General features: G+C 47.7%; 1 protein-coding gene across 2 annotated transcripts in view; it reads left to right on the top strand.

Annotated features, from left to right (window-relative positions):
- The first annotated feature begins 2,100 nt into the window (after positions 1 to 2,100).
- The window catches only part of MCM2 (minichromosome maintenance complex component 2), a 28,222-nt gene continuing 17,391 nt past the window's right edge, over positions 2,101 to 12,931 (top strand). Inside the window, exons 1-9 of one of the 2 annotated variants that reach the window (XM_029601317.1) lie at positions 2,101 to 2,233; positions 3,817 to 4,004; positions 6,056 to 6,225; positions 7,316 to 7,579; positions 8,169 to 8,388; positions 8,848 to 9,055; positions 10,632 to 10,766; positions 11,664 to 11,855; positions 12,292 to 12,385. In XM_029601317.1, coding sequence (XP_029457177.1) covers positions 2,228 to 2,233; positions 3,817 to 4,004; positions 6,056 to 6,225; positions 7,316 to 7,579; positions 8,169 to 8,388; positions 8,848 to 9,055; positions 10,632 to 10,766; positions 11,664 to 11,855; positions 12,292 to 12,385 — 1,477 coding nt within the window. In that variant the 5' untranslated portion in view covers positions 2,101 to 2,227. Of the gene's footprint in view, positions 2,234 to 2,842; positions 2,964 to 3,816; positions 4,005 to 6,055; positions 6,226 to 7,315; positions 7,580 to 8,168; positions 8,389 to 8,847; positions 9,056 to 10,631; positions 10,767 to 11,663; positions 11,856 to 12,291; positions 12,386 to 12,931 lie in introns of those variants that run through there. The other variant, XM_029601318.1, reaches the window with a different exon arrangement.

The raw sequence follows: 12,931 nt of genomic DNA, 5'->3' as shown, positions 1-12,931 counted from the left end.
ATTCTGGCTTTTTACCTATCAGTCAGGTCAATACAGTATCGAGCGGTAGGAAGAGCTGCGTTAATGCCCGGTGCACCCGCGGTTGCCGCATGCACAGTGCAGCTCACCTACCGCTCAATCCTGTATGTAAATAGCTTGCAAATGCAAGCTGCGTCTAAGAAGCGTCCGTGAAGCGTTAGGCCCGCACAACCCATTTTACTGTATAGAGCGCCTATACAGTAACCTGGGTGCGCGGGCCTAACGCTTCACGGCCACGCTGGTATCTGTCATTTCAAATGTCATTTGAAATGACAGGTACCAGGAAGTGGACAGTTCTCCGATGCTCGGGATTGTCAGCCCTCTCCCCTCCTCCCGAAGCAAGGCGCGAAAGCAGCCTTGCTCCAGGAGGAGGGGAGACAGGACTGGCAGTGTAAAGCGAAAAAAAAAGTAGCAAGAGAGCGAGGGGAGAGAGGACGGGCAATCCTACGCTCGGGATTGCCAGTCCCCCCTCCCCTCCTCCTGAAGCAGGACGCGAAAAGCAGCCTTGCTCCGGGAGGAGGGGAGGGGGGGACTGGCAGTGTAAAGCGACGAAGCGACTTACTTTTTGCAGCCCCCCTCCGGACATCGGCGAGGACGACCGCGGCTCCCCTCTCCTGCCTCCAGCTGCTCGCGAAGATGGACGCCTGCACGGGCAAAAGCGGCCCCTGTTTGTGCAATTGGGCATCTCAAGACGTGACGTCACATGCCGTGACGCCAAACGTCATTTGAAATGACATTTGAAATGACAGATACCAGCGTGGCCGTGAAGCGTTAGGCCCGCGCACCCAGGTTACTGTATAGGCGCTCTATACAGTAAAATGGGTTGCGCGGGCCTAACGCTTCACGGACGCTTCTTAGATGCAGCTTGCATTTGCAAGCTATTTACATACAGGATCGAGCGGTAGGTGAGCTGCACTGTGCGTGCGGCAACCATGGGTGCGCCGGGCACTAACGCAGATCTTCCTACCGCTCGGTACTGTATTGACCTGTAAGTTAGCAGGTTAAACGCGCGGCAGGGTAAAATAGCGATAGTCGGGGTGCGCGTTACTGGATGGTAGGGAATAGCTAATTCGATCGTTTACATGCAATATACATGCTGCGTGCGGAAGGGGTTGCCCTGGGATTTTAGGACGCGGTAAGAGTAGGTTAAAGGGGATAGTGTATCGCAGGAAGGGCTAACGCGGCCAAAAAGTGAGTAGAACGCGAGTTAGGAGCGGGGTAAACGCAGCCGCACTTTACTGGATAGACCTGAGTGCCTTTTCTCAGTTGACTCATTCTTTCTGCAGTTTTCTTTTTGCACTGTCAAAACTGCTCTTATCAAAACTTTATCTGACATTTATGGACACCTAAAAAAAAGTCTGACTACAGCACATGCTGTTGACAGCAAACTATGGAGGAAGGTGATTTAAAAAAACAAAACAAGGAGTATGGCCTTTAATTCCCATTGCCCCCCCCAATAGTGAAACTAATATAGCACAAAAACAGGAAGTTAGTTCAAGGATATGCAACCAGACATCTCAGCAAAAAGCTGGCAGGGTCAGTGCACGCGTATTAGGTGTCCTAAGCAAAACCTTCGGTTTTGTGCCCCCTTCCCCTGACTGGCTGCAGCTCCATCACATCATGCACTCCTCTGGTGGCATTGGCTCTGACCCAGTACCTGCCCGCCCTTAATTTCTTCTTTTCCCCCATCACACAGCTTTCTCCTTTCTCCCCCTCCACACCTAAGATAGTAGTAGCAATACCATCACCCCAATCTAGTTGTCCTGTTTGCACAGGGCCAACATGTTCATTCTCGCTCTCTTGAGCTCGACACCCTGACAACTACTCAGCATCTTATCTTTTTTTCTCTTCAGTCCCCATCTACCCAGCACCTTCTCTCTCACCAGCCCCCATCCATTCAACATATACAGAGCAGCAGTTAACAGTGGGCGGCCCGTTTGTGTCTTTTTCTGTCATCATTTGTACTGTCATATACTTTCTCTCTACCCCCAACACCACTCAGCATAGTCACTGGCGGATACTGTTTTCAGATTAGGCAGCTGGCCAGAGATCCCTCCCTCTTAGCCTCTTGGTGACCAATTATGCTCCTACCGCTGGAGCTCTGCCTCTGACTAATTAATATTCAGGAGGTTTCGCGGGCTTTGGTAGGTCACGTGAGTAGTTTCGCGCGAAAATCATTTCCTTGTGAATTGGAGTCAGCGAGCGCAAGATGGCTGTGAGTAAATTATCTTGCTGATGTTTAATTTGCGGTCTTGCGAACTGAAGGACACTCTCCCGGCTTTCCCTCGGAGGTCGGGACCGGACTAGATCAGGCCTGTTGTCCGGCGACCAGGGGACTGCTCCGAGTACAGTGGGAGTTATAGCAGTTGGCACACACTGCTTAAGGGAAAAGCGCTTTTCACTCTTTCTACCCTCGTTCTGAAGCCTTCTGTCGTTATCATTGATGATGATTCTCCATATTATTTAGAAATTCCAGCAATTGAGTTCAGACTCAGAAATCTGCTTTCCTGGAGAGTGGAGCTCCCGTCTTCCTCCCGCAGCTGTTTAAACCCGGGTTGCAGCGGGACTGGGAAGGAAATTAGCCGTCTGCAATGAGCGATCTTGAAGCACTTTTCCTTTTTTGGGGGGGCCTGGATAGTTGGTACATGCAGCTGGTGGGTTTGTGGGTGCCTTTCTCCTGCCCCGCGGCCGGAGCAGCGGCGGATTGGCCTATCGGGGCGGCCCCGTCCTCTTTCAGCCGTTAAAGAGCTCTCGAGATGAAGGCATGGGATCGTCCTGATTTGTCTGTGAGAAAAGAATGCTTGTTGTCTGCTTAAGAAACATATAAAGATGAGGTTTTCCAATGGAGTTGTGCAAAACATGGAGAGCTGGTTACAAGTGAGAGGTCAGGGATTCTGAATCTTATACTGAGTCGGGATCCTCTTTTCCAAGTTGCCAACAAAATGGTATACAACAATTTTAAACTCCAAGTCTGTTTTTGTACATCTGCAGTGCACTAAATGTGAGCCTGTATTTAGTGAATAACTTGCTCTTTTTTTTTTTCCAACTTGTCTTGTTTTCTTTTTGTGTAGTGCTTCCTCTCGATCAGAGGTCGGGCCCAGACTGGGATTGCTTACTGTCAGTTGGGGGGGGGGGGGGGGCAGTCCATAAAAATAGTTTCATATCATGTCAGACTGCAGTATTGGAGAGGAGTAGGGGCAGCTGTTGTGTAAATAGGAAGGGGTGAATCTCAGCATAAAAACGCAAACTGTGCACAAAATGGCAGCAATAAAATGTCTAGTTTAAAAAAATAAAATAAAATTAGGTTGGGGTAAAAAATCTGACACATGCGGTAAAAACAAATGTTAACGAGTTGACAGCCCTGTCCAGACTGTACATTGGGACCCTCTGTACTACTGCAGACAGAATTTTGCAGAAAAAAAGATGATTTAAGAGGTGGGAGGAGGAATGCCACAAGTGGATGCAAGGATATTGTATGAAGTTAGTGGCATAAACCTGGTGTTTCAGTATATTCCATTTATATGTGGTGTGACAAGGTAGAAACTTCATATTTCTGTATTGACTCTAGTCTAGCGGATCCTGACATCACCCATAGACTGTGTGATTGAGTGTTTACACGTCAGTGTTAATTTAGGTGTTGGACTTTGGACTAATATAGAAAAGCTGGTAAAGGCCAAAAGTTAATTCTGCTGTCCCATTTGCCCTTAATCAGCCAGGTACCACAAATTCCCTTTTTACGTGGATTGTAGATGTGTTCTTTAATTTTCATTAAATGTATTGCCTTTTGTTCACATTTAGGATTCATCAGAGTCCTTCAACATGGCCACCAGCCCAAGCCGTGGGTCTCGGCGTGGGGATGCCCTGACCTCCAGCCCAGGCCGTGACCTTCCCCCATTTGAGGATGAGTCTGAAGGTCTTCTGGATGAGGGGGGTCTCCCAGATGAAGAGGAGGATGGCGAAGAACTGATTGGGGAAGGCATGGAAAGGTAATGTGATGCGTGGGCCTCCTTTGATTTAGTGGAATTGATGGTGCTGCCATGCTCTGAGACCTTGTATTTATTAGGTGTATTGATTGGCCTTATTAAAAGTTCCATAAATGTCCATTATATTATGTGACAGCTTTTAATTCATGCTAAAGCAAGATATATTTGCTACTGTTTCTGTTTCTTAATACATTTGCACAAACATTCAAATATTTGAAAGGTACTAATATACAAGAAGCAAATGTTCTGAATGGTAAGGAAGTTCCAGAGCAAGGGGGTTGTAATAAGAGGCTTCAAGGGGGATGGGAAGTGAGGCACAGTGTCAGGAAATATTTCTTCATGGAAAGGTGGTGGATGCACCAAATGCCTTCCTGGAGCAGTTGGTGGGAGGGTAAGGCAGTAATTGCTTTCAGGAAGGCATGGGATGGGCACAGAGGATCATTGGTCATCCTTCCCCTCGCTCGTCACTTCTTTACAACTAAGTGACCTCGCAGGTCATGGGGGTAACAGACTTGGTACCAGCAGGCTACAGCAGAAGAATAAAGATGAAAAGAACTGGAGGTGGGGGTTCATTTAGCAGGCCAAAAATTAGGAGGTCTGCTGGATCTCTGGTAGATTGACCGCAGCTGGATCTGTCAACTAGTAGTAATCAAATGGATTTAGATACTGTAGATTGATGACAAACCATAAGAGTAGGGTCCCAACTGCTGTGTCCATAAATGTGATATGCTGATTATCGCCGATTTTAAGTTTGCAATCGTGTAAAGAAAGCGACCAATCTGATCGGTGAAGTATGTTGGTTGGTGGCAGGGTACGTCCAGGAAGGCCAAGATGATCTAGGAGCCAGATATTCAGGCAACTGCTATGCTAATATTGGTGGCTGGCTAGATTATTTCAAAGCGTAAATCTTTTTTTGCCAAAGTTTCTACACTCCTATAACTCCTCTTCTGAAGTCTCTACATTGGTTCCCTGTCCGCTCCCGCATACAGTTCAAGCTTCTCTTTCTCACCTGCAAGTGCCTTTGCTCTGCAGCAGCTTCTCACTCGCTCCTCTCTCTCCTCTCTTACCTCTCTCTACACCCCTTCTCGTACACATCGCTCATCAGGCAAGTCACTGCTATCTATGGTCTTCTCCTCTAATGCCAATTCCCAACTCCCTGCTTTCCACCTGCCTGCACCATATGCTTGGAATAGACTTCCTGAACAGATGCATCAAGAACCCTCTTGCACTTTATTTAAATCCCATCTAAAGACCCACCTTTTTGAGGCTGCTTTTAAATCTTAGGCCTGATTGACTGCTTTTAACTTCATTAATTTAACTTTTTAAACTATTGTTTTACTTTATGAAATGCTTCAAGTCTGTTGCCCTGTGATTTTCTTATTAGATTGTAAGCTCTATAGAGAAGGGACTGCTTTTTTTTTTTAATATGTTTGTGTTTGTCATATATTACCGTAGAAACGTTTAGTATAGTAGTTTTGTGGTTTAGACTTGGGATGGGAACTAAATAGGAGGGATCTTGCTTTGCTAACCAGAAGGGTAATATTCAGTGGAGGAAGAGGAGACACCATCTTTGGTAGAGTGTGTTATCCTGCAGGCAGTCTCACACTATGGCTAGCAGCTGGGATAAATCCTTGGCAGCATGGGTGGGCATAACTGGGCAGACTGGATGGGTCAGTTGGTCTTTTGCTATGCTACTTTGAAAGCATGCATAAGTTCAACTGCTCAGTTGTTTGGTTTCATTTTAGGTAAAATATATCAAGCATTTTGTCTTGTTCTGTACTTATAGGAGAAATTGTTGATAAACTGGACCAAAAATGTTTCTCTGGCTAAATAAAACTTCCCAATGGGATGGAGGAGAGGTTGGGGATTCTTTTCTTTGACGGTTGGGGATTTCTTTTCTTTGACGGTTACTGGATCAACTGATTTTCTTCTGAAGGTCAGAAGAACGGATTGTTTTGGTTTATCATCCCCTGTGACTCGGGGCTGGAGGCCTGCATCAGGACCTCTTCTGGACAGAATTTGGGCTGCTGACTTCCATACTTGTATGTATTTAGGGATTACCGAGCCATCCCAGAGCTGGATATTTATGAAGCAGAGGGCCTGGATGATGACGATGCAGAAGAACTGACAGCCAGCCAGCGGGAAGCAGCAGAGCAGGCAATGAGGCAGCGAGACAGGCAATTGGGCCATGAGCTGGGCCGAATGAGAAGGGGCCTTCTTTATGGTATGTATATGCATGTGCAGAATTATATTTGTATGAGCCTACACCCAGCGAGATTCACCGGTGATGTTTTCACCCATGCACCCTTGCCATTCCCCAGCCTGACACTTCAATCTGTGGCCTTGCTGCCTGTCAAGCCTTCTGTGGATACTGTGGTTTCCAGGGTTACCAGGCTCCTGCCTCCGTGGATCCACACTGTCCGGAACAGCAGAAGTTTTGCAACGAGCATGCTTGTACATGCTGTTTAAAGTAGCTGGGTAAAGTATTGTGGTTACCACGATAGTCCACAAGCATGGACAGAAAGAAAAGTCAAAACATGCAGAAGATGGTACCATCGTATTGTACTAACTTAATCTGATATGTGTGGTCATTCTCCTGATTCTAGTAAGAGTAATTTCCCGTGTCTCTGGTATGAGTGCCATGGCTGCAGGTAACAGAACTGGATCTGGTCTTCAGAGCCACCCTTACTGGTGGATTAGTGAAACCCACAGCAGGTGCTTGAATGTTGCTACCATCATTCAGGCCGATACAGTACAGTGGTGTAAACGCGCGGCCAACCCCCCCCTGAAACTAATAGCGCCCGCAAAATGCAAATGCATGTTGATGGCCCAATTAGTTATTCCCGTGCGATCCAGAAAGTAAAATGTGCAGCCAAGCCGCACATTTTACTTTCCGAAATTAACGCCTGCCCACAGGTGGGAATAATAGTGGAACAAAGTTCTTCACGTAAACTAAAATAACTCCTTGCTGGTTTCCGCACACATCTGGGGCAGAGGCACTAGCAGTATACTTCTGGCAGCTGGATTGAGGCCTAGCTACCATAGGATATCTTCATTTTTGGATAATGATGGATAGGAATGATGCCTAGCATGAGGTCTCATAGTGAGCAACAGCACGGCAGCTCCTGAGATCCTAGAATGACTCCTGGCTCAACTTTCTACATTTAAACACTAGCCCACGCTTTCTGTCATTCTAGGGAAAGGCAGGGGGAAATCTGAATCTGAAGCCATCCCCCTGTCTTAGCAAGTCTGGGAGGGAATCTATTGTATACTGTGTGTTTGTTCATCTTCTTGTTGCGGCTTTTGACCTTCAGACAGTGAGGATGAAGATGAAGACCGTCCAGCCCGGAAGCGGAGAATGGCGGAGCGTGCTGCTGAGGGCATGGCTGAGGAAGAGGAGGATATGATCGAGAGCATTGAGAATCTGGAAGACATGAAGGGGCACAGTGTGCGGGAGTGGGTGACCATGGCAGCCACCCGGCTGGAGATCTATCACCGTTTCAGGAACTTCCTACGAACCCATGTGGATGAGCGTGGGCACAACGTGTTCAAGGAGAAGATCAGCGATATGTGCAAAGGTAAAGTGAGCAGGGCTGATTCCTCCTCATTTTAATCCATTGGATGTTTGGTAGTAGTTAGGTCCCTGAACAGCACTACAGAGCATGAAACCTATCCTTGCTTCTGTCAGCTGGTGGTCTTGAGCCGATAACCTGCACAGAGTTGTGCGGCTGTTAGTTTGAACCTATTTTAGGGATGGCCTCTGCTCCATTGTGGTGTTGGGAGACTGGCTCAGAGCCCTGTGCAGGTCTGCACTGCTCAGCATCCCCTTGAGGCTGATGCTGTAATAGGTTCCAGACCAGTGCCTGTCCTTTGCTGGCTGGCTTATGGGTGCCACATTCCTGCAGAAAATAAGCCCTTAACTGAGTAAATCTGTTTCCCAATCATGTCAGTGTACCCATGTTTATAAATCTCAGTAGCTCTATTGAACTTTCCAGTGGGGCTTCCTTATTCTTTGCCTTTGTGGGTATTTACTGTGATTGTCAGCTTTTTCTTAAGGTGCATGACATGTGCCTTAGTTGTGTGAGGCAAGGGAGATCTGGACTGGTGTGCTTTTGGTCCTTGTCCCCTTGTTTTGAGCAACTAAAGCAGAGCCTCTTGTCCTTGCAGAGAATAAGGAGAGCTTGGTGGTGAACTACGAGGACCTTGCAGCCCGTGAGCATGTCTTGGCCTACTTCCTCCCAGAAGCTCCAGCTGAGATGCTGAAGATCTTTGATGAAGCGGCCAAGGAAGTTGTCCTGGTCATGTACCCAAAGTACGACCGTATCGCCCGGGAGATCCACGTCCGCATCTCCCACTTGCCTTTGGTGGAAGAGCTGCGTTCATTGAGGCAAGTGGTTCTTAGGGACAGTGCGACGAGCTGTCCCCAGGCTTATCTTCTGCAGGGAGTTCATTAATAGACGCTGACTCTGAAAACCAGACCCCCCCCCCCCCCACACACACACACAACCAGGCTCAGCCCTAATAAGGGAAAGCAAATTCTGAAGATCTGTAGGTCGGTGGTGGAAGGGCTGTGCAGTTGTTGTGGACTTTCATGCACAAAGCAGCTGAAGGCTTTTTCCTTTCAAATACTCCTATTGAGATTTCTGAGTGTTAGTTACCATCAGCCTAAGCATACGTTTGAGGACTTCCAACTGGCCAGAGAAGACCCAAGTGAATCCCTTTTCTTTTTTTTTTGCCAGAAATAGAACCTAAATTCTGGTTTGTTTGTTTTCCACATGAGAACGTGACACGGAAACTCCCCCACCTCAGAACGTTGTAGCCACTCACTCTTGCGGTCTTCTCTCAGACAGCTTCACTTGAATCAGCTGATCCGTACCGGTGGGGTGGTGACTAGTTGCACCGGGGTCCTGCCCCAACTCAGCATGGTGAAGTACAACTGTAACAAGTGCAGCTTTATCCTGGGCCCCTTCTTCCAGTCCCAGAACCAGGAGGTGAAGCCAGGCTCCTGTCCAGAGTGCCAGTCCCTGGGACCCTTTGAAATAAACATGGAGGAGGTAAGATCATGTCCGATCTCTGCAAAAGAAAGCGACCCTGAACTAGCTCTGGTTCCTGGGTCACAACATTCATTTAGGGGTAGATTTTCAAAAAGCGCGCCTTAGCATACTTTTGTTGGCGCATCAGGCGCAAACAAAAGTACGCTGGATTTTAGTAGATATGCGCGTAGCCGCTAAAATCCTGGATCGGCGCGCGCAAGGCTGCCGATTTCGTGTAGCCGGCGCGCGCCAAGCCGCGCAGCCTGCCGCCATTCCCTCCCCTCACCTTCCCCTCCCTTCCTCTATCTAACCCCCCCTTACCTTTGTCGGGGGATTTACGCCTCCCGGAGGGAGTAAATACCTGTGCGCCAGCAGGCCTCTAGCGCGCCGAGACGGGACCTGGGGGCGGTTCCGGAGGGCGCGGCCACGCCCCCGACACGCCCCCCTCGAAAAACCCCGGGACTTACGCTAGTCCCGGGGCTCTGCGCGCGCCGGTAGGCCTATGTAAAATAGGCGCACCGGCGTACAAGGCCCTGGTCGCGTAAATCCGGGTGGATTTACGTGAGCAGGGCTCTTAAAATCCGCCCCTTATTGTGTTGGAGGGAAGGGAGAAGAAGAGACCATTGTGTGCGTGTGTGTGTGTGTGTGTGTGTGTGGGGGAGTATAGTAGTAGTATTTTTAATGGTTGTTAAAAATATGGAGCTAGTGACATAGGCCTGATATTACTGAGGCTTTTTTCCCTTTCTGTGACTAAAGGGGAAAAAGCATAGTCAAGTACGCCCCTTGTCTACTGCAGCAAGCCCAATGCAGAAAGCTGTTTATATTGCCTGTAACATTAAATGTTGTAATGCCATTTTCAGCAATACAATTATAGCTTGGAATATGCTAGAGTGAAAAATGCTCAATGCTTTGCCCTTCCCTAAGGGAATATACTCCAGGCTCTTTGCACCACCGTCCAGTTCTGCATCTTGCAACAAATTAATGGCATGGGATCAGTCCAGAGGATCTTTACGTTCTAACAAGTAAAGAGATGGTGGAAGCACGACCTAGTGGTCCGAGTTTAACATGTCCTAGTCAAATGATTTGATGAGTGTCAGGGCTGCCGGATTAAGTGGCAAAGGTGGGAAATATGAAATGTTGGAAGTCCTAACAGAAAGGTAATCGCACAACCGGGTCTGCCTGGCAGGCTGCAAATCCAGTAATAAGGAAAAGCTCTAACAGAAGTGCTGGCACTTGTCTGGCAGGCTGTATAGGGGACCTAGAAGGTGGTGCAAACAAGCAGCTTTTGGACATGGGGAGGGTGCTGGGTAATATCTTACAAGCAATCATGGCTGTACAGCTAGGAGCACAATAACTGGATAATCTCGACCAGTTGGTTTCTTTTTGCCGTCGTGTACTGTCATGTATTCATGATAAGCCCATATCCTATTGGATGTCCACATAGCAAGATGCTGCTTGTTTGCATAAGATTTTAGAACTGATTATGCTCTATCATCTTTCGGCCTTGGGTTATGCTTTGTTTTTGTTTGTGGTTTTGTTTTTTTTTATTGGTGGGAGTGTAGGGAATTGGTGGTGATGTCTCTGCTCTTCACTGTAGACCGTGTACCAGAACTATCAGCGAATCACTATCCAAGAGAGTCCTGGGAAAGTGGCAGCTGGGAGACTGCCACGCTCCAAGGACGCCATCCTTCTCGCGGACTTGGTTGATGGCTGCAAACCAGGAGATGAAATCGTAAGTGCAGTGCCGAGGGCAGGGGTGGGAGGGGAGCACTGGCACACCAGTGCCATAAGGCTGCCTGAGATTAGGAGACTCTACCTTCTTGAAGCACATAACACGTATCGTGGAGTAAGTGAATAAACATTCACTGACTGTTGGCTTGCATTCTTCCTTTTCCAATTTAATTGGACATGCCTATAACTTGTACACATTGTGATGGTGTTGTCATGTCCCCTCTAAGGATTGGGTTTGTGTGTTGCAAGCTGAACAAAAAGTTTTGGTTTCTTTACCCCGTGGGCACTACGTTCCGCACGTGCATGCGCACACACGCACGCGGCCATGAGGGAGCAGTGGTTGTAAGCATTGTTTAGTACATAAAACTATAATCCACAGCTCAGTCAAACAGCGTCCTCCTTGCCTGCCAGTTCTGTAGAAACTACCAGTTCAGCAAACAACCAAGCCCATTAAAGAGCAGACGTTGTGTCTCTGTGCCAGGCCTCAAATGCCTTGTGTTCTCAGTTCACATCCAGTGTTCCCTGTACATACCCGGACCAGTCCAGATGGTGGATTATGTCCCCCGTCCAGCAGATGGGGTCAGAGAAAGCTTCGAAGGGTGCTGCTTTATGCTTGGAGAGCTTTCCCCGGTGCTCATTAAGATTGCAGGGACCGCGTGATGTGACTTTCCTAGTTAGTGTTGTATACATTTTCTGACACAATCTAACATTTTTGATAATTGTCGCCACCTACATTTTGAAGGAACAGGTCCAGGATGGAGGCGAAGTTGTCTTGTCTTGAATCTGTTTTGGGTTTGTTTTGATTGTAAAACCATGCAGAAGAGTGTTAACCTCTTAGATACTTGGACAGAGCGATGGGGATGCTTTTACTAAACCTTTTTTGATCCCTGTGTTCTAGGAACTGACGGGAATTTACCACAATAACTATGATGGATCTCTGAACACGGCCAATGGGTTCCCAGTGTTTGCTACGGTGATCTTGGCAAACCACATCACCAAGAAGGATGATAAGGTGGCCGTCGGAGAGCTGACGGATGAGGATGTGAAAACCATCGTGGCGCTTTCCAAGGATGAGAGGATTGGGGAAAGAGTTGAGTATGCTTATCACCTTGGTGAGTGCGGTAGGACACGAACTGAGCTGCTGATACGACTCTGAGCTCCGGCAGCGTAGCTATATGGTTAATGCTCTGTGAACTATGAGCACTTGTTCTGTAGCAAGCTGATCCTTCAGTTTATTTATAAACTGTGTGCAAGATTTAATGTTTAAAGAGTCGGCTGAGCCTTGTTCTACATAAGGGGGGAAGGGGCTTGCAATAGTCTATAGCATCTTCGATGGTGCTTTGTTTTCAGTACGTTGGCTGGAAAGCCGAGAGCACTCAATAGGTGTTTTTCTTGGAACTTTTCGTTCAACTATAGGACCGGTTTTGCTGCATGTATAGAGCAGGACGAATGGTGTGTAGTGGTCCCTTTTTTGAGGGTCTTGGCACACAACTTCATTGACTCTCCTCTGTGATATTGCACTCCAGATCTTTGCCAGCATCGCTCCCTCTATTTATGGGCACGAGGATATCAAGAGAGGACTTGCCCTGGCCTTATTTGGAGGGGAAGCCAAAAACCCAGGTGAGCCTCTTCCATCCTGCTGTCTTGTCGGGATTTTCTCAGCCATCATTCCGGGTGGGGTTTGTTGTATAATGCGCTGAAGGTTCCCAGCACAGCAGCCGGCAAATGTCCTTTCCTTTCTACCTGCGTGCTTCAAATTCTCCTTCCTGCCCCTGTCTGATCCTTTGTTCCAATTAGGCAGGAGAGGGAGCTGCTTCAGCTGCACGCAGAGACCAGCCCTGTGCCTTCCAGCATGGAAACACATTACAGCTCAAGAAAGGTTTTATTTCACACTTAAATAGCGCTCTGCAGCCATCTTCTTAAATTGGATAGATCTTAAGGTGGCCCAACGATAGCTTAGTTCCATTACAAAAAATCCACTCCAGACTGCCAGAAATACTCACCTATATTTCAGTGTTGCAAGGAAAAAAAACCTGAAGCCACACTTGATATATATATATTTTTATTTTTTTTTGCGCTTGGTCTGGCACATTCTTTCAGCTGAGCTGGGATCTGGCAGCATGAGCCATTCAGGGCATGGTGCCTTTATCTTCTGCTTACAACCCA

This window comes from Rhinatrema bivittatum, chromosome 4 (genome assembly GCF_901001135.1).
Source record: "Rhinatrema bivittatum chromosome 4, aRhiBiv1.1, whole genome shotgun sequence".
NCBI classification, from domain to species: Eukaryota; Metazoa; Chordata; class Amphibia; order Gymnophiona; family Rhinatrematidae; genus Rhinatrema; species Rhinatrema bivittatum.
The sequence above is the reverse complement of the archived record's forward strand: the minus strand, read 5'-3'. Positions and strand labels throughout refer to the sequence as shown.